We start from the raw sequence: 19,907 nt of genomic DNA, 5'->3' as shown, positions 1-19,907 counted from the left end.
CAGTATGCGTATTTAAAATAGTTTGGCTCATATAACAGGTTAGTCTGTATTTCCAAATTAAAATGTGCAATGAAGTAATTGACTTAGACTTGATTTTGGGGAAGGGTTGAAGTCTTAACTAAATTTGTAAGCAATGTTGGCACACTCAAGAGAATTTATTAGGTTTCTAAGAGTTGTTTAAGGGAAGGTTTTGTAAGTTAAAGAGTTCTAATATTTAAAAAAATTAAATTAACTATAGATTAGGTACATAGTTTAAATGTTTGAAGGAGTTTAACTAGGTTTGTAAAATGGACCAAATATTAAACCAGTGGCCCTTTGAAAGTGGTTATAAAAATTATAGGATATGTAAGTCGAATTGAAAACATAAAGAAAAACTAGGGCATTAAAAAAAAAATAAACAGATGAAATAAACATTTTAAAGCCAAGTAAACCTGACTAATGTTTATCTGCACAAAACCACCCTTAGAATCATTTTTTAAAAAAACAACACATAAAATAAAGTGACTGACGTTACGCTTTGAGTTCACGGTAGATGTTTGGTATTAGTGGAATTTGAATTTATAATTTGAATCAGCAATATTCCTTTTGATGAGGCAAGAAGAAACACACAGCAACCTCAAGTTAATTACTCTTCTTGGCTTGAAGCATGGTTTGAAAGAACATAGAATTTGAAAGGAGATCTCGCTCATGTAAAGAACGGGGACGTGAGAGTCACAACAGACTTTGCACGATACGACGTAGCGTCATGCTCAGCACGTAGTAGGTGCTCACTGAGGGCCTCTTGTAGAAGTAGTGATTTTTAGAAGCACTTTAATCAAAGTATAAGTTGACATTGTTTATGCCACTGCATCAACCACAGGGTGTACAGTCAAGTGTGGCTTCCAGGGGGCTGATCTCATTCATTCAACCAAATGCCATAAGAAATTAAAAACTGGAGATATAAGTTATAGGCCACTTGGATCAAGCTATTCTGTCTGCTTTCAGAGAAAAATAAGCAAGTCTGGGGCCAGGAGGCGTTTTTGCCATCTGGACAAGGTTCAGATGAAATTTCATGTAATTCAGAGCCCTAGATTTATTTCATCCCAGCCACTCAGCCCTGAACAGGGTGCACGGTGAGGCCCCAAGCTGGAGGATGCTTGGCCCCTCTGCAGACATTGTCATTTAGGTCTGACTTCTGGTAATTAGGCACTCCTAGCTGGGCTCTGCTGTCAGCCAGCCTTTGACACAAATTGCAAAATCTGTACAACCATCTGAGAGATGGAGAAGTAGACCCAATGACACTACAGGGGATATTGGTAGTTCTCAAAAGTTGAAAGAGAATGCTTTGAGAAGCAATCCTCAGAACTGAATTTAGAGGTCCTTTTCCTGTGGTTAAAGAGTAAGTTCAGTCAGTCACAGAATCAGGATTGACGACTTGAAGGTGGAAACGATAGGCTTTATCTAACAAAATGAACTGCAGTAGAAATAAATGTAATGTTTTGTATTTGGATCTGAAAATCCCAACTATGCACGAAAAAACTAGGAACAGAGGTAGGGATATATCTGAGAAGTAGCTCATATGAAAAAGACCTTGGAATTAATTGACTTCAGTTGACAGTTTATTGTAATCCCCCCAAATCTAGGGCGGTGCTGGGCTACATCAACAAAGATGGGTATTTAGGACCAGGCAGGTGACTATAGTTCTGGGCTCCAGGCTATGAAAGGAAATGACAAAGGATGGTCACAGGATGGAGGTGGGAGTGTTCCAAAGTTTGCCACAGATAACAAAAGAACAGGAAAGGTTTAGCTTGGATAAAGCGCTGCTGGAGGACCTTAAAGCTGTCAGAAGTTTCTGTGCATTAGGAACTAACCTTCTTCTTGTTAAGAGATACAAAAGAATCTGGGGGGTGAAATTTACACAAAACCTCAAATAAGGAGGGTCTTTTTATCTTTCTATATGTTTTAAGGCAGAATGGGCTTTTTCCTTCATTCTGTAAGGACTCAGACTTTTAGAGGTGAGAAAGAGTGGCTCAGAAGTACTTTGCAGCCCCAAGATTCCACAATTCCTTTGCCTTCCAGCAGTGACTGTGTTCTGCACACTCCTAACACAGGCAGGTGGAGAACAGAGCCATCATTACAGGAATGTTCTAGGCAGCAATGGGAGAGGTTTTCTGAATTATTAGGGAAGATTCTCATCAAGACCCTCTCACCAGAGCCTTCAGTTCTTTTCTCTGCTGGGGAGTTCTGAGGAATGCAGTTCTTCCCTTTCACCAGAGGCTGTGTTAGTGTCTCATTTTTTCTTTCTGTGCGCCCAGCAGTGTACCATGTGCTGGGGAGACCTTGGGGGCAAGACCAAAGCTCTTGCTGTCTTCAGCTGTGCAGTATGTGGAGAGTGAGACGGTACACATAAATCAGACCACTAGCTATACTGTTAGGCTTAAAGTGACAGTCTGGACCCATGTGTCCTGTATAAGTGCATTTTTATTTCATGTAGTATTAGTAATGCATTTCCCCACTTGGCTTTGGGGATTTATTTTCCCATTTATATTATAGTTCAGGTCATCTGTTTGAGATTTCTCGTGTCTTGGTGCAGTAGGGACAAGAGACATTTGTTTATACTTTAAGGCACTTTCCCCCCAAAGTTTTGAAGGATGGAAAAGATTGAGTCATTTTTTTCCTTCCCACTGACAGTTTTGTGTATAGTTTATTACTGATTCAGTGACTACCTTTGGGGGCTATCTGCCTGCATACTGTAACTTCTTTCCCTTGTGTTTCTGTGGTCACAGCAGTTCATCCTCTCATGGCTATAATAACACTGCTACCACTGCTGCTGCTAAGTCGCTTCAGTCGTGTCCGACTCTGTGCAACCCCATAGACGGCAGCCCACCAGTCTCCCCTGTCCCTGGGATTCTCCAAGCAAGAACACTGGAGTGGGTTGCCATTTCCTTCTCCAATATAATGACACTAACTGGAGTTAACAATGAGTAGAAACCTGGGTGAGAAGAAATGGATATGAACAATAAAACCAGAATGGAAGCCCGTCTGTGTACTTCCACACTAAAACTTGAATTTGTTTATACAAGTGACCATCCATTTAGGGACAAGCATGCAAACAAACAAAAGGCACATTTTAATTGCTGACTGTAGTTCATGATTAAATTCCCTTCTTCCTAATTTCCCTTAGTAAATATTTTCTGCAAAAATTATACTTTTAATTTTTCTAACATTAATAAACTTACAGATACAACTTAAAAATTCTTGATTCTGAATTCTAGTCTTAGCATTCAGAGGCTTTTTACACCTCACCCCTGTCCCACTCACACACCAAAGTAACCCACTTTATTGTAAATTCTTTTTTCTTTCAGGTAGGAATGAATTGATAGCCAGATACATCAAACTCAGGACAGGGAAGACGAGGACCAGAAAACAGGTAAAATAACCGACCTGGAAACTATGCATGTCAGCGAATGGCCCACGGAGGCATTTTGGCTGCAGTGGCTGTCTGTGCTTTGGCTCCTAGGAGCCCCCAACCGGAGTTCCCTGTAAGGACGTCAGTGTTGTAGGTGTTTGAAATTGGCTCCGTTTTTACTGCTCCTCGTTTCAGTGACCTTTTATTCCATGGTCTCTGGAGTTCCTTCTATACACATATGGAAAAGTTTCACTGCTAAGGACAGTGTATGAACTGTTCCTGTACTCTAAATCTTTAATTTTCTTCCCCAAACTGTGCATCTGCAAACATTCTAAAAGCTGCAGGTGCAGATACACTTTGCAAGTCATGAAATTTTGAGATTTTGCGCATTGTAAAATCCTGGAACAATTACATATTAGTCATCATTTCACTGCAAAAGTAACACTAGCAGCCGTGAGCATTGGCCAGAACATGAGGCTGAATGATGTGCGTCCAGGGAACTGTTGCTCCTTAAGCTATGGCTCTTTGTCAGTAGCTGCTGTGACTGAAATGAAGTTACAACTTAAATACCTTTGTGCAGCACTGGGTCAGGAATTTTCCTCTGCCCTTCTATCAGGGCTGTGGCGCGCTTCACTCCTTGTGATGTAAAGCAGCCCAAACCTCTGACCCAGTTCAGAACTGGAATGGATGAGAAATTAACATTTAATGAAAAGCAGAAAAAAAAAGAAATGGAAAAGGGGGAGGGAAATCAAACCTACCTCATGGGTGAGTTCTCAACAAGAAAAAAAAGAAATATTTATAATATGTGTTTCAGTGTTGACTATGCTGCCTGATTCGGCATGAATTTTAAAAACTTATAATCAAACCAAAAGGCGAGCTCAGTTGTGAAACCCTGAGCAGTAGATTCCAGTCCTCTGCTTGGGTGATGAGTTGTTTTTCTGAGTGTTTATGACGGGGAGAGCTTTCCCTGGGAATGCCCCGGTGCCCCCGCCGGGAGCCCACTGCTGAGTCAGCACAGAGGCAGGTGGCCTCCCGCCAGTGCTCTGAGGCAGGGCATTGTCTGTTCAGTGGGTGTCTCCCCTTCTGTGGCCCACAGCAAGCCAGTGGATCACATTAAAACAAAATTCGGGTGAAAGCAGGAGCTGGATGGAGAGGTGAAGAGGATGGGGGAGTTCCTGCTTCTCCGTACTTTAAAAAAAAAATGTAAAAGCAATAGAAAGAAAAAAATGATAATTGATACTGGAAAACAAAGTTAGAGATAAGCGGATCAGTTATTATCATAAAGCCTGTTTTTAAGTTCACTAGAGTGTTTGAAATCAAGTAATGGCCTCACAGTCGAAGTCGCTGAACTTCTAAATGGAAGCTTCTAAATTTCTGAAACAGACAAATCTAATTCCCAACATACTGAAAGTCCTGGACCTGGGCTGTCTACTGATCTGTGAGCTCTGGTCATGTGCCCAACCCCTTCAGTGAGGGGAGGCTTCTAAATTTAACCAAGTCCTGCTGAAAGAGATGCAAATTTGTTTACCCAGTGGAATCATTGTGTTTCAGAAGCCTGGCTTGGCTCGGTTTCCACACCCCGGCATCCTGGGGATGTTTTTAGGCAGCAGTTGGTGATACCTCTCCAATGTGAATTTGTTGTTCAGCAAATCCGTGTGGTTTTTCAACCCAGATTTTTAACAGGATGGCTGGCTGGCTGTATTCACACTTTTCGCTTTGTAATAATATGCAAATCCACTTGGCGCCCAGTCAATACCCAAAAGAGTGGAAGGATTAAAGATATTTATAAGGGCAAAAAAAAAAAAAAAGCTCTGCTAACTGGGTCTTTCCATTTCTCTTTGAGATCTAATTTACATGTCAGTATTATTTTAACATTTGCTACAGAATCCAGAGCTCTTAATGAGATCAGAATACAACCGACAGCTTCAGCTTTTTGATTCTGCAGAATGTGCTAATTTATGGATAGTCTCTTCTAAATTGAGAAAAAGGGATTTTCCCTCCTGATACTGAGAAGCTATAAATATTTTCGTTTACCTCTACCCCCACCTTTTAAATTTTATAAAGAAAACAACCCCACTCTCCCCCTCTCATCCCGTGGCCCGCGATTTCTCCTGAGTGAGAAAACTAATATTAGCTTCAACTTTCATCCTGAATCCAGTCACTGCAGTGATGACCCAGTCTGAAAAGCTTAGAGCAGCGCTGGGGGCTTGGTGTCTGGCTGGGACTGTGTATTCCTAACTGCAGAGCTTTGTTGAGATGCAAATAACCTCCCCCCCACCCCCCACCCTGAAACCCTCCCAAGGAGTAGCGATTTTATATTTGATTTCCTTTTTTTGTTTTGTTTTGTTTTGTTTTGTTTCCTCTCATAAACCCGAACAATGTAGGTGTCTAGTCATATACAGGTCTTAGCAAGAAAGAAAGTTCGAGAAATTCAAGCCGCCATTAAGGTACGTCTGGCTTGCCCAGTTGTAGGGGGCTTTTCATCTCCATGGTTACAGGCTTTTCCTTTGTTTTCCTCCCTTCCCCTACCCTGCAGGTGTCTAGTCACATTCAGGTTCTTGCCAGAAGGAAATCTCGTGATTTTCATTCCAAGCTAAAGGTATGCGCTTTCCTGCTTTTTGGCTTGTGGTTGCTATGCATCTCACTTCCTGTTTTCCATGGTGACTGGTGAATGCCTGGTGCTGGGATTCTGGTAACCTAGTTTCCTCGCATGTGAGAGCTGTTTACATTTCTTTGTGTCTAATCTCTCTGTTTCTGTACTAGCCTCACATTAAGCTCAGAGTGTGTGGTGTGTGTGTGCGCGCATGTGTGTGTGAGCGCGCGCGCGTGTGTCCCCCTAATAACAATGCAAATGCAGCAGAGAGCTAGTCTTGATAACTTTAGCACAGAAACATTTTTTTTTTTTCAGTCTTCAAATACCTACCAAAAAGCACTGAGCTAAGAGAGGGAAAAAAAGTCCAAGAGATGCAAAGTTGGTGTAGAAATTATACATGAATCATTTCCAAGAGATCATCATGAAATTACTTTTTGAAATATTTAGAAATTATTTTAAATTTGTGTTTTTGATGTATTTTCAATACTTATGAAAAATACATCTTCTTCATGGAGTTTTTTATGTGTTCTTCCAACAGAGAATATTTTCTGCCAGATTTCTTCCACATTTCTTAATAATATTTTTTAAGTGTGTGGCTTTGTTAATTAAAACAAATTTGAGGTGAGGCCTTAAAAAACAAAAGATGGATCTTAGAGATGAGAAAGCTTTTGATCAAATCCATGTTTGCAATTCTGTTTATACTTGAATTTAATTTTTTTTTCTTCATGTGCCTCATTTCCTAGTGTTTTAAAATATATTTCATAGCAGAAACAGAGGCATGGACAATTTTAAAATGCAAGTTCTCTTGTTTTCTCCCTTTGCAAGGTTTGCAGTAAAGTATACATGACTCTTTTTTCCCCCCTAATGTCCTATTCTAGAAATGCAAAGGGATTACAGTTTGCATGGAGGAGCTTTATAATAAAAACGAATCCATAATCCATATTGTTGTCTTTCTACCATGCCTGTTCTTGGTTCTGTTTTGATTTTTTTTCCCCGTATGTTAAGTAAATGTGTATGTTTGTTCTAAGCTGAAGAACAAAGTGTAATTTCACAGCCCTAAATGGTGAAAGCCAGGACTCTTTCCAAAGTCCTCCAACTTTTTAAATGCAAACAAGGCTGGCTGTGGAATAGGACTAGTGACCAGGAAGGCGCATTCGGTGTGCCCTCTGCAGTGGGCAGCATGCTGGCTCGCTCGCACGTGTGGCTGATGGTGGCTGGCTTTTAGCTGCACTGGCTGAGCAGTTGGAAGACTAAAATAACTTTATAGCTCCTGCTTTTTAACCAAAGGTGCAGTCCTTTCTATATGGATGTAACTACCCCAGTGTTTGCTCAAGTTCTCACTCTGTTTCTAGTTTCTCTAATGGATTAATGATGTGCAAAGCAGTTTACAGACATCAACTTTGTGTTTCCGATCTGCGATGTTATAAGTTGCTCTATTCTGCACTGCGTGGTTCCCGTATGCTCACCAGGGCACACAGCCCTAGACCGAAAGCCCTGTAAATGGTGGATAAAGCTCTCCTGGTCAGCGGGGATCACTATGGGATTCCACAAGCACTCTTTTTCTCTCTTGGGGACTTTACAAATCTTCCTCCGTGGAAAGAGTTTTGCCGTTACGTTATGCCTGTACATACATACCAACACACAGTTGTATTTGTTCTTTAAAAAAAAAAAAAAAATGACCTCTCCCCACTTTCAGCCAGCGCTGGACCATTTCCTCTGGAGTAGGCACGAGGGGGAGGCAGAAACAGAGGCAGTGGGGTAGCAAGGCGCTCGGCATTTCAGCTCCAAGAACCACCTCCATCTTCTTACAGTTCGTCTCCTTCCTGCCTACCTCATTATTCTGGGAAAAATGGAGGCCTTTGTTCTTCCCATCAGCTAATACCAGTTGAGTGTTCCAGGCATGGCGCTCATCATGGTGGGCAGCTAACAACCAATCCTCTATTCATAGAGCTGGCTGTGGAGATGGGAATGTGAAATACAGGGCACTGTAGGGTAAGTGCTAGCAGAGAGAGCCAAAGGGAAACGTGCAGGGAATCCCAGGGACGAGTTGCATGGACCGTGTCTGCTGAGTCTGGGGATGAAAGAAGGAGTTAGTGCAGCGCAAAGCCTCGTGTGTTCTCTCGCGTTAGCTCCCTACAAAGTGAGTTCCGTTCTTCAGATTTTGAGTAATACTATTGAGGAAACCAGGTCTCCAAAGGTTCAGTTAACTCACCAAAAGCCACCCAATGTAGGAAGAGGCCAAGTCACAATTTGAACTCAGATCTTTCTGAATTCTAAGCCACTGTTCCTTCAGACGGGGTTTCATCCGGCAGAGGCTGAAGTGGTTTTTAAGCAGCAGGCTTCATGCCAGTATATGGGGTAGACAACCTGTCACCACCCCTCATGCCCCTTGGAGCTGGGCAGACAGCCCCTGCTTCCCATAATCCCTCAGCCTCCACATTTTAGACATAAGATGATTTTTAAATTTTTAGCCATTGGTGGAAACAGTGTAGGCTTAATTTGGGATTGATGCTGTGCTGATAATCAGTAAGACAGGGGCGAGGTGCGTTCCTAGCTGCAGAGCCCCTGCGTCCCCACTTGGAGGGAGTCAGGACGGCCGAGGAGAATAAGGCCGCCTGTCACCTGCCTTCCTTGTTGCTGCTCATCTCCTACGGGCATTTTATGCTAGAGATGCTCTCCTTCATCTTCCTAACCAGCCCTTCCCGGGAAGTGGGCTCAGCCCCATGAGCTTGGTAGGAGAGGTACATCTCCCCAGGCGATCTGCACTTCCTTGTTCAGCTCTGGAGTCTAATAGTCACGAGAGGCAGGGATGAACATCCTAACCAAACTCCTGGTGCAGTCAGGCTGATAGCCTCTGTCTTCTTGGCCTCCCAAATAAACTCACTGCTGAAAGTTGAAGTCATCCCAATAGGCAAAAAGGAGAGCTTCTGAGCAGGGGTGGGGATGGCAGGAAATATACAGACCCACAAAAGGGGCCTTGCTTTGTCTGAGGTGGTGTGACCAGGCTTCCTGGAGGAGGTGGCTGTTGACTGACCATCTCAGGACCTGTCCTTGCTGCGCCTGCCCAGCCAGGCCCCTCCCCATTTCTCCGCATGCTCAGCAGTCAAAGGATTTCTGTTCTCTGGGGTAGACAGGCCTGTGGCCCTCCTATGAAGACTGGAGTTAAGTTTCATTTCTGTCCTCCCTCGGAGTTTGAAAAAGCAGTTTACTCGTAGCCAGGGCCAGAGCCGGGTGTGACTTCCAGGGCGCCCTCCTGCCTGTGAGCCTGTCTTGACTTTCCTCAGAAGGGTGCGGGAGAGTTCTTTAGGCTAATGATTTTCTAGCCTTTTTAAAGTAGCAAAATTCACATTTCAAATTGAAATCTTACTTGAAAATTTCAATATATGAAAATGTAAAAGCTGTTTTAATTAAAATGCTCACTCTCTCATCCTTAGCAGCAGCCTCTTTGGCTGGTTCTATTGAATAAAGTTTGAAAACCCACTGCTTTAGACAGAAGGTAAAGGAAAGGGCCATCCCTTTCAGCCATTCCTCTGGCTTTCTTTATACCAGACAGCTTGGGGATCCCACTGAAAGCCCACATCTCCTGAGTCCCATAGCCTATTCTGCCATATTCTTTTGCAGGAAACAGGCTGGGGAGAGAGTGGTTAATCTCACGGATGAGTCATTCTAGCTACAGAAGTCACACTCCTGAAAATCTGTTAGGATGAGTTTCAGAGATCGGCTTTAGGCTTTTGCTAAATGCAGTGTTTCTCAAAGTGCTTGTTTGTGAGCCAGATCACCCCCGAAATGTGTGGACTTTAATTTCTGCTTTAAAAAAAAAAAAAAGGTTTTAGTAGAAGTTTAAGATTTCCATGTAGATTTGAGCTTTAAAAGCACAGAAATGATTACTTAGTGCAGTCCAGTAACTGTTCCATTGAGAACCTATGTGTTCTAGACCCTTTAGTTGGGCCTGAAAAGTTGAATAAGCAGAGTCTCTGTTCCCGAAGAACATTCGTCTTTTCTGTTATTTTTGGCCACATTTGGGGAAAATACAAGATTCCCAGTGGATTGTCTCCAGCTAGGGGACTCTGCAGTAGATATTTAACAGAGTGGTGCAAAGTTCGAGCAGTGAAAGAATGATTAATTCTGAGTGTGGGAGAATTAGAGAAAGCCCCATGGAGGAGGTGCCCTTAGAACTGTGCTTGAAGGAAGGCAGAGACTTCCCACAGAGAATAGGGGGCTGGGGATCCATGAAGAACAGCATCTAGCTGGAGGCAAGGAATGAGGCAGGAGGAGTGAGGTTCATGTGAGGAGCCTGGGGAGCATGCAGGGGTCATTCACAATCATGCTGTGGAAAGGATCCCTCCAGCCATTTTCGGAGGACAGCTAGGAGGGAGGCAAAGCTGACGGCAGGGAGGCTAACTCAGGGGCTACTGTAAGAGGGAGGGAGGTGTGGGCCTGGACCAGGAGCTGACCAAGCACCCCGGGGGCCCCACTCTCAGCACTTAACCCTCCTTATTGTCATCACTGGCTGGTCCCCACTTCAGTCCTCTCCACTGCTGTGTCCTCTTTCTCACTCATTGTTTCTAAACAGCAAATTATGTTTAAAAGTTCCACTCTTATTAAGTCTGGAACGTGTACATGGAAACTTTGCAGTAGCAGCATTTAAAACTTAGGTTATTAAAGGCTGGGTTCTCTTAAAGGAATGGCCATTAACTGAGAGTGTCCATCAAAATTAACTATGATGTTTTTGTTGCTGAACAACAAATAGTTAATAAGTACAGAGAATGACATATTAAACATTCATGTTTGTACAATCTAGAAATGATTATTTTCATTACATTTCCTTCTAAGTTTTATTTTTTTTTAGCTGAAGGAAGTCAAGGGCAAAACATTATTCTTCCTTTTTCTGATTTCCTCTGCCCATTGTCCTTCCTCAGTTAGTCTCAGTCTCCCCCCTCTCCACCCCGTGACCCATCATCTTTCCTTGCCACTTACTGTCTCCCTGAGAAAGTCATATCCAGTGAAAATTATATCTTCTTCTTTTGACTTTATCCTAGAACTGATCTAGACTTTTTTTTTAAACCTGTTGTCTACTGTGAACTTGTCCTAAAGCCACTGGCACCAATGTGAAACTATTCATCTACAGTTTCTCCTGGCCTGAGCCAGGACAGACTTGACCAACAATTCAGGATGGCCTTGGACACAGACTGCAACCATGAGAGAGAGATGCAAAGGGCAAGAAAAACTAGGGAATAGTTGGAGAGTTCAAGGAGTGATGTGAGGAGAGCAAGAGCCAGGAAAGACTGGGGCAGTAAGGGCAAGGGGTGAAAGGGTCAGCAGAGTGCAGGTGAGATTCAGAAGCCCTGAGACAGATGGGAAATGCAGGGCATTTGTAGCCAGATTGCCAGGATATGGGACATGAAGTATGTATTTGCAGTTTGGGGTTTTGTTTTGTTTTTAATTTTCTTGACCAAAATGTCTAAACTACAAGTCAGAATGTGATAACGACTGCTCTAGAAAATACTCAGTTCTCTTAGTGATGAGAGGACCACATGTTTGACCCCTATCCAGACACAATTCTTTTGACCCATCAGTCTTCTGATGCTTGGTTCTAGTTATAAAGTAGAAGATACAAAAAGTACAGTGAAGTTGCTCAGCCGTGTCCGACTCTTTGCAATTCCATGGACTGTAGCCTACCCGGCTCCTCCATCCATGGAATTTTCCAGGCAAGAGTACTGGAGTGGGTTGCCATTTCCTTCTCCAGGGGATCTTCCCAACCCAGCGATTGAACCCAGGTCTCCTACATTGCAGGCAGACGCTTTTACAGTCTGAGCTACCAGAGAAGCCTCAAAGGGGAAGATGGACCCATGCAGTTCCAGCATGCAGATGGCTTGTAGGTTTGGAGCATGCATCAAGCAATTCCAAGGACACCGACTGAGAGAGATTGCTCTTGGACCTTATGTCGCCAGCTGCGTCTACAGCAGTGTTACCCGCACTGGCTTCATATATTGTCTGCCGTCTCCTCCCCTTCCACCTAGTTTATCCCCTCTTTGGAATCTGTATTTGAGCAGTGAGAGGTAGCAGCCTGTCTGGAAAACAGTGTGGTGTGATCTGAGGACCAGCCTGCAATTGCAGAAAGGATTCTCTACTTAAAATTATTTCACTCGCCATTATTTTATCAAAAAGTCTTAGTTTTTTTTTGTTTTTTTTTTTTAAAGCTCCAGGGATTTATCATCCCAGCATGTAGAAAGACTGAAGAAAAGAAAAAAAAGAGAAAGAAAGATTGTAGAAATACTCTCTGTGCACTAAGCAGTCTCTTCTTTCCTACTCAGAGTTCCTACTAGAGTTTCCTGCTCTGAGTCTCTAAATGTTCGTTTGTCCCAAGAGCTTGTCCAGTCCCTGCCCAGAGGCCTCTTCCACGATAGCAGCAAAAAGGCAGCCCTTGATTTGCTGGCGTCAGAGGCTTGTGTGAGTGGCAGCCTGCTCACAGGCCACCACCACGCTGTGGACCGCCTTTGTCTTACCCTGAAGGTGGACCAGGCCACTTCTGCTGGGTGTGTTTTGGTGAATGCATGACTCTGGACAGTCCTCAGAGGAAGGGAAGTCTTCCTTCTGTCCTGACCTCAGCAGGAATACATCTTAGGCAGTAGACGTGTTCGTGTCAAGCTCTGGATTGTATTGAAGAAAAGCCTGCACTTGCTGACATTGCATCATCCCAGTAGAGCAGAAAAAGGCCTGAGCTCCTCTGATTGTGTCCGGTCGCTGGTGACTAATTTATGAGCTCCATGTGCTCCCCGGGGCCATTTTCTTCATTCTCACCCTGGTGGCCTTTGTCGTTTGATTTCTGAGCAGGCCGTTCTTTCCAATCTGCCTTTGCTTCCAATAAGCAGAGAGCTTAAAGTTCAAATTGTTGATTTAATCCTCTTGATAAGTTCAAGAACTTTGCTAGGGCTCTACTGCAGCCACATGGCTGAATCCTGACCAAGTCACCACTGATTCTGTCCAGGAATGGGCCTGCCCGCAGGGAAGACACACTTCCCTCCATCCTGCGGTGTTCCCTGTGGCCCTCTCAGCTGCTTCGCTCCTTCGAGCGTTGGCTGTCAGCAGAACACACAGCAAAAGAAGCCTGAAACTACCATGTCCTTTGTCTCAGCACCAGCTGAGACACTTGGTCTTGTCGCGGGATTTGGGAAATGATACACCGCCTTTCCTGGCATCTCCCAGTCTTCAGGGAGTTCTGCATTCATGACATGTACCCTCTCTCCTCAACACGATTTTCATTACCTTGTTTTCCATTTGCCTGGGTTAAGACCAAGATTGGAGACATTTCATTTCTTGTGCTTAGAGTTAGAACTTCTCATCAACCACGTGATGATGCAGAACTTACAATGTAAACTGAGGAAGTACATACTTCTCTATTCTATGTCAGCCGAGCTTGGATTTTTTCTTTAAAAGCAGCAGAAACAGCCTCGTTCTACATTTTTTTCCCCTTCATAGAGAAATCCCGTTATTAACTGGCCTCTGATATAGACAGTGCCCTAGAATCACATTGAGCCCAGAGATGATGTACTCCGGACCAGGGCGTCTAAGCATTTCAGGTCTCGAGCAGACTTGAGCCTGGACGGTGGGCCACATGGGCCCTGAAGATGCCAAGTCCACGGAGTAGCAGGCACACACTCAGTGGCACAGTGTGCTCAGAGCGCCGGATGCAATTCTCAGGGAGCTCCTGAAGGTGGCTGTCGCCCGCACTTTGCGTACGAGGATGCAGAGGCTTGCCGTGGTGGCTTAAGGGACTCACCCAGGGTCACAAGTCCGAATTTGACCCCAGGGCTATCTGTTGCCACAGACCAAGCTCTTCATGTGATAGCACGTTGCCTCCTTACGGGGTCCTTGCTGGTCAAGGATGAGGGCTCGTTGCCCTGGCTCGAGTTGCTTTGCACTGTCTCCCTCAACCGAGCCCTATTTTCACTGTGCCTGTTGAATTAAATAGAGAAGATGAGTGGTGGGAGCTGGTACCTTCTGGCTTTTCAAGGGAGATTTGCCTCTCACTTCTTGCTGTTAACCTCCCAGGGAAATGGGCTAAAGGTCAGAAAGGTGCCTTCTCCCCAAAACCCGGACCTGGCATTAGATGACCTAAATCCCAGGCTTCCTGGTAGAGAGGCACCAGGCACACCTACACATCACCTGGACCCTCATCTGCAATCCTTTATGATGCTAAGCCATGCATCACAATGAAAGGCGACACTATTGACAATTAGAGAATACTAAATATAGCCCAGTACATTTAAAAATGGACAATGGTAAAAGCCTTGAAAAATTTTTTCTTTGATGTGAATGGAGTCTTTGGCATTTGGAAATACAATAAGATGAATTAATTGCTACTCATTACGTGGCAAGTCAGGAGAAGTATGAATGTGCCTTGTCTCCTCAGCATTAGCTGTTGCCCGACCGGAATAGGCCCTTTTGTACTTACTCCTGCTTTCTCTAATAATAAGCAAATTAGAGATCATGGCTAGAAAAATTCAAGTGCCCTCCATCCTTTCTCCAAAACCGTCATAGACTCTTGTGGTGTTTATCTGCTCAGGAGCAACTGCTAATAATTGCAGAGGTCATGTGAATCCACATAGTGTAAGATTAGAAACAACATCTGCAAAATTACTTCTTAGGAAAGTGTTCTATTTTGTCTTCTTCTGAAAAAGTGATTTTCAAGCAAATTGCTATTTTTCTTCTCATGTACTGTATTTTTATACTGCTGAGAGAAGTATATTTGGAGAAAAACATTTAATAGCTCTCAGAAGTTTTTGAATCCAGTCTTTTTTCTTTTTGATCGTACATGTTTTTCCTGATATATTGGTGGACTTTCATATGAATACATTAGATTGGAATCCTTAATTCTGAAATGATGGCCCCTGGTTAAGCAGGAGTGTGTTCATTCAGACTTCATATACAGTCACGATAATATTGTACATGCAAGCAGGTGCCGTTTTATATTATCTTTAAAATTAGTTTATAGCTAATGCCTAAAAATTATGAGATAATTGATTCCCCAGAAAAATCCAAAGCTGAGAAAACAGAGGGGAGACGAGTCCCCACCTTTGCAGAGCCTGGTTCATAAAATATCCTTGAGTGTGCAGAGCACACCAGTCCAGCCATGTGCATCTGTGGTAGGTTGCCTTCCCGTCATGGTTATTACATGAAGACATTTTCCAAACATTGTGTACATTTCCACCGTAGGAAGGAGGCAGTCAGCTGAGCCCAGAGTTGTAGTGGCAGCCTCGCTCTGCTTCATGAAATATGAAAATCTGTTTACTTAGTAACAATAACAGTTTGAAAGGCTTCAGGCTGAGGACTTTATGTCTGCCACTGCCTCCTGGATCCCCCGTGGTGGAGGTAGGGAGGCTGCTGACAGTGCGGAGTGCCAGGCATGGGGCAGGAAGGGAGTCGAGTGGGGACCGAGGCGTGCACCCCGCCTTGGGGTGACTCCTGTGCCTTCGCTCTCAGGTCACATAGGCCGTTTGTTCTTAGCCATTAGTAGACTGAGACCCGTGTTTCCTGTTCCATAAATAATTCCCACATTTCAGGTTGTGGGCTTGAGTTAGGGTTTGGTTGGAGAAGGGAGATCTGCCTTTTCTTTCCCCTCTTCTGCTTTTTGTGGCCTCATTCTTTACAGTCTTAGGAACAGAGGGGCTTAAAATCAGCAAAAAGGAGTCAGTGTGAAGTTGTCCAAGCTTTTTCCTAGGGCATATTTTTTTTTCATGCGTGCTTATATGTACACATGCATACACTCCATATTTCCTGTAATCTAAGACATCATACATTATAACTCAGTATTGACTTAATCACGGTTTTTCAAGATAAAACAATGTGTTCATCCCTTGTAAATCCCATCACATCTCAGAAACGTTAGTGTGAAAACATGTTAGAATAAAATTAATGCGGTATACAAATGTCACATATATCTTTGACTTTACTTAAGCTACTGTTGTTTGGGTAGATTAGCAACCCCACCGTCTTTATTCTGGGGGTAAGTGGTGATGATAGAGTGCAGTGTTTAAAAGTCCGAGGTATTAGGCCAGAATGACGCAGAGAAGTCATTTACTCAGGTCTGACACTGAGAGTTATAATTTCTCCAAAGCCAGGCATGTATCTCTAGGCTGAAAATGACAGTTTAGAGATGCTTCTATTGAAATCTCCCAGCTCAGTGTCCTTCTGTGCTCCCATTTCAGGATAAGTAGATCTACAGCCAGGCTCTCCGTTCTGATTTCCAGATATCCCTGGTGGTGCTTGTTATCTGCACGGTTGCTTTAGATTTTAAACAAAAAATTTTAATCTTCTTAATTTTCCAATGTATATAGTAGATAGAGGGGAGATGTTATAAAGTGAAATGAGTACTCAGAATGTCGGCACTACAAAAAGTAGGAAACCACTGGTATAGACATTTTAGTCCGTTTGTAGAAAATTGCCTATTCTCAAATAGGTAGGTCAAGTGCAGAAAGAACTTCTACTTGAGATAAAATTTCCTCTCCGCACTTGGCTTTCTCTCTATTAGGACAGGCGGCTGAGAGCTGCCTAAATTTTAACATCCGGCTGTCTTTTCACTAGTGGTTTTCTGGCTATATGTATTAGGACATATTTGCTTATAATAGAAGTCAGACTCATGGCTACAAATACTTTTAGAACCAGAAGACCTTTAGAAAATAAAGTGCAACTCTTTCCTTCCTAGATGAAAAAAATTAGAGTGTTAAGTGATTTACACAAGGTAATACAACCCATTAATGCCAGATGGAGGGCAGGTTTGAGACCAGGTCTCCAGACTCCCCAGCAGGTATGCCTTTTACTGACAGAGAGCAGGTTGGTGTGCTCAAAGCAATAGGTTTGCTCTCTTGCTTTGGACTTCTATTTTCATTTGGGTACCTGGTGGAATGCTGGGTAATAAGAGAGTCAAACCTGACTTTATTTAACAAAAGACCGTATTCTGAAATGTTCTGAAGCTTTGTGACCTAAACAGTAAAGGTGGTGACTTTTCTCCTTTCCTCATTGACTGATTTCCCTGTTAAAAAAGTATCAAACTTTTATGAACATTTCGAAGAACTTTTCCATCAGCCTAGCATAGGGAAACATCTCAGGCAACTCTAACACCACAAGAGTGGGTTATGAAGATGTAGGGACTTGCCTACATTTGGACCTGGACTTGATACTTCCTGGTCACTCCACCCAAGTGTGCACAAACACACACTGTGTTTGGGTGAGCAGAACTCCCTGTCGTCAGCATTTCATAAACAGAACTCTCATGTTTGAATGTACCACCACCACCCCCCCCCACCGCCCCATGACATAGTTTTGGAATAGAACCAAGCCCACAGACCTTTATAGTTCTTCCACAGGGTTGGCATCAGCCAGGCAGACAAGAAACCTGGGCTGCCGTTTTCTTGGTTATGCCTGCCTGGGCCCTGGAGAGATTGTAAGTCTTGTGGCTCATTGGGAAAGGACCTGGGGTTATACCTGGGCCATTCATTCAGTTTCAAAAATCACCTTGAGAGTATTGATAACCCCTTATTGGGGGTTAAATGACTTGAGGGCTGGAGTCCAAAGTAACCGTCCAAAGAGAAACCCACAAGCTTGTACTGATGTCAAGATGCTCTTGACAGAGAAGGAAGTAAGTGTGACTGACCCAGGTTTCCCATTTATTATACCTGGGTACCCTCTGAGAGGGTGGCCAGGCAGGTGGAACTGCAAGACCAGCTGTGGGTAGACTGATGAGCGCTGAGATCTCGTGGGCTCAGTTTGGCTGTAGGGCATTTACACACACATAGTTTATCATAGAATTCCACTGACTTCAACATTTGTCTCTTTTTGCCCTGGCATCTCATTGTCTGAAATGTTTCAGGTCTTAAAAAAGTTGCCAGAGGAATCTAGCTTTAGGTTAGAAACTTCAGCAGGTTAGCAAATGGAGCTTCAATGTGAAGAAATGCCATCTGATCAGAGGCAGCAAGGGCCATCACTTCAGTCCACAGGACCCTCGTGTCATTGAGCTGCCACAGTGCCCTGACCATGGGTATTCCCCAATAGCTGTTAGATAAGGCTCATTTTTCAGTTGAGAGCCAGAGAAATGTATAAAGTATAAAATTTTATGCAAGTCTTAGGCCTGTTTTCTAAGGGTTAATATACTCCTTTGAACATTCACATGGTGTTCCTGGTAGTTATGGGGCAAAGTGGTGTCTGTGCCTTGGGACCACCTGGTTGATCTTCTTGGAACCCTCTAGTTCTTGTCCTTGTAGGCTTTGATTTTTCTCCCTCCTCCTCTTGGCCTTCCTTTGGCACCTCAGCATGTTTATTCATCACCTTTGGGTAAACCTGTAAACCCTGAAGCCACCTCGCAGCTGGTACCCAGTGTCTTAGCCTGAAGCTCCCCTTGACCTTCACTCTCTTGTCTGAACTCTGAATGGCAGCTGTGGCGAGTGCTCTTTCTACTTCGATGTCACCATTTTGCTCCTGCTTTGATGGGGTCTGGGCCCGGTGTGTAGGGTGTGTAGACCTGCGAGCATCCGGAAGCCTCAGCAGGTTCACTGAGTGTGAATCCCTGCCCCTACCGTCAGGGCGTGTCACACACCAGGGGCCTGACCATTTTTCCATCTGTCCTGGGGAAGCCTCAGAATCAACTCAGAGGAGCTGGGAGCCGGGGTTGTTGGTAATTGTCTTTCTAGATAGATAGGGTCACACATTTCTCCTAAAATGCCAGGGGGAGGGGAAAAACCCACACCCCTACACATTTTACTGTACTGTGTGTTTGTATATGTGTATATTTTTTAACTAAGAAGAAAAATAACCCTGCCTTTGTACGCAATCATTTTAACAAATTGTTTATTGTTGTATCCAGGTAACAAGCATGGTAAGTATTTTCACCAAATTGAGTATTCTGTACTTGAGCTGTGCTTGGCAGACTTTTTGGCGAGCTGTGTGTTACCAGCCTTGGCTTTCCTAGAAAAGACCCTTTTAGGAAAAGGAGAAACCACGTCCCTGGTAGAACCCCCTGCGTCCTTGGCTACAGAATGAACCGGCCTAGCCTTGGACCCCGGCGGGGATACCTGAGAAAGCATGCCCCCCGCCAGCATGCTGCTTGGCCCCATCCTGGCCCCGCCGCCCCGCTGCTTCTGAGCCCCCCACCAGGTGTCTGCCAGGGCTCCCCGGCCGCACACAGACGGGCCTCCCGGCACTGTGGATGGTCCCACCCCAGATCCACAACCATGCCTCTTCTCTCGCCCTCCTCCCATCTGTGTGCTTCAAAGCAGGGCCATTTTTTTTTCTTTTTTTTTTTTTCCCTTGTTTCTTTCAGTCTGTTAAGTAATTGGAGACATCTCCTTTTGGAAGCTGGAAAAATAAATACATTGTCCACTCTCCTCAGAGGCTTCCCATTCTGTTGGAAAATGGATTAAAAAAGAAATTTTTTTTTTAAATCTTGCTACTGGGTGTTCTCAGTAAACGTCCAGAGTTACAGTAGGTTGAGGCCGTTTGGGCCTTCTGGCTGTGTTTATTTATCCACGCATGTTTGCTTTTCCAGCCTCTTCTGTGGCTCTGTATTTTAGTCCCCGTGCTCGCGGCTGTGCCTGTCTGAGCCGCCTGGTAGCCGGGGGTTGTGTATTAAGTCTGTGTGTACTGTCGCCTTCAAGGATCAGACTGCAAAGGATAAGGCCCTGCAGCACATGGCCGCCATGTCGTCAGCCCAGATCGTCTCGGCCACTGCCATTCACAACAAGCTGGGGCTGCCCGGGATCCCACGCCCCACCTTCCCGGGGGCGCCGGGGGTAAGTTACCAGCTGGGTCTGGTAGTGATGGCCCCTGAGCACATGGAGCCGACGTGGCCGAGCATGAACCCATGTACCTGGCACTTCCTGTTAATTGTGCCAGATGTAAGAGAGGGGAAGGACCACCTCGTGGTGCCCTGAT

At 44.3% G+C, this 19,907-nt stretch overlaps 1 protein-coding gene across 26 annotated transcripts in view; it reads left to right on the top strand.

Annotated features, from left to right (window-relative positions):
- TEAD1 (TEA domain transcription factor 1) overlaps positions 1-19,907 on the top strand; it is a 274,396-nt gene that overhangs the window by 191,428 nt on the left and 63,061 nt on the right. For 13 of the 26 annotated variants that reach the window (XM_086339972.1, XM_086339982.1, XM_086339989.1 and 10 more), the window contains 4 exons: positions 3,345-3,409; positions 5,773-5,835; positions 5,925-5,987; positions 19,631-19,765. In XM_086339972.1, coding sequence (XP_086196098.1) covers positions 3,345-3,409; positions 5,773-5,835; positions 5,925-5,987; positions 19,631-19,765 — 326 coding nt within the window. Of the gene's footprint in view, positions 1-3,344; positions 3,410-5,772; positions 5,836-5,886; positions 5,988-11,774; positions 18,853-19,630; positions 19,766-19,907 lie in introns of those variants that run through there. The other 13 variants (XM_086339974.1, XM_086339992.1, XM_086339995.1 and 10 more) reach the window with 6 other exon arrangements.

This window comes from Bos grunniens, chromosome 15 (genome assembly GCF_055505025.1).
Source record: "Bos grunniens cultivar Pamir isolate PY7600 chromosome 15, Bosgru_T2T1.0, whole genome shotgun sequence".
In the NCBI taxonomy this organism is placed as follows: Eukaryota; Metazoa; Chordata; class Mammalia; order Artiodactyla; family Bovidae; genus Bos; species Bos grunniens.
The sequence above is the reverse complement of the archived record's forward strand: the minus strand, read 5'-3'. Positions and strand labels throughout refer to the sequence as shown.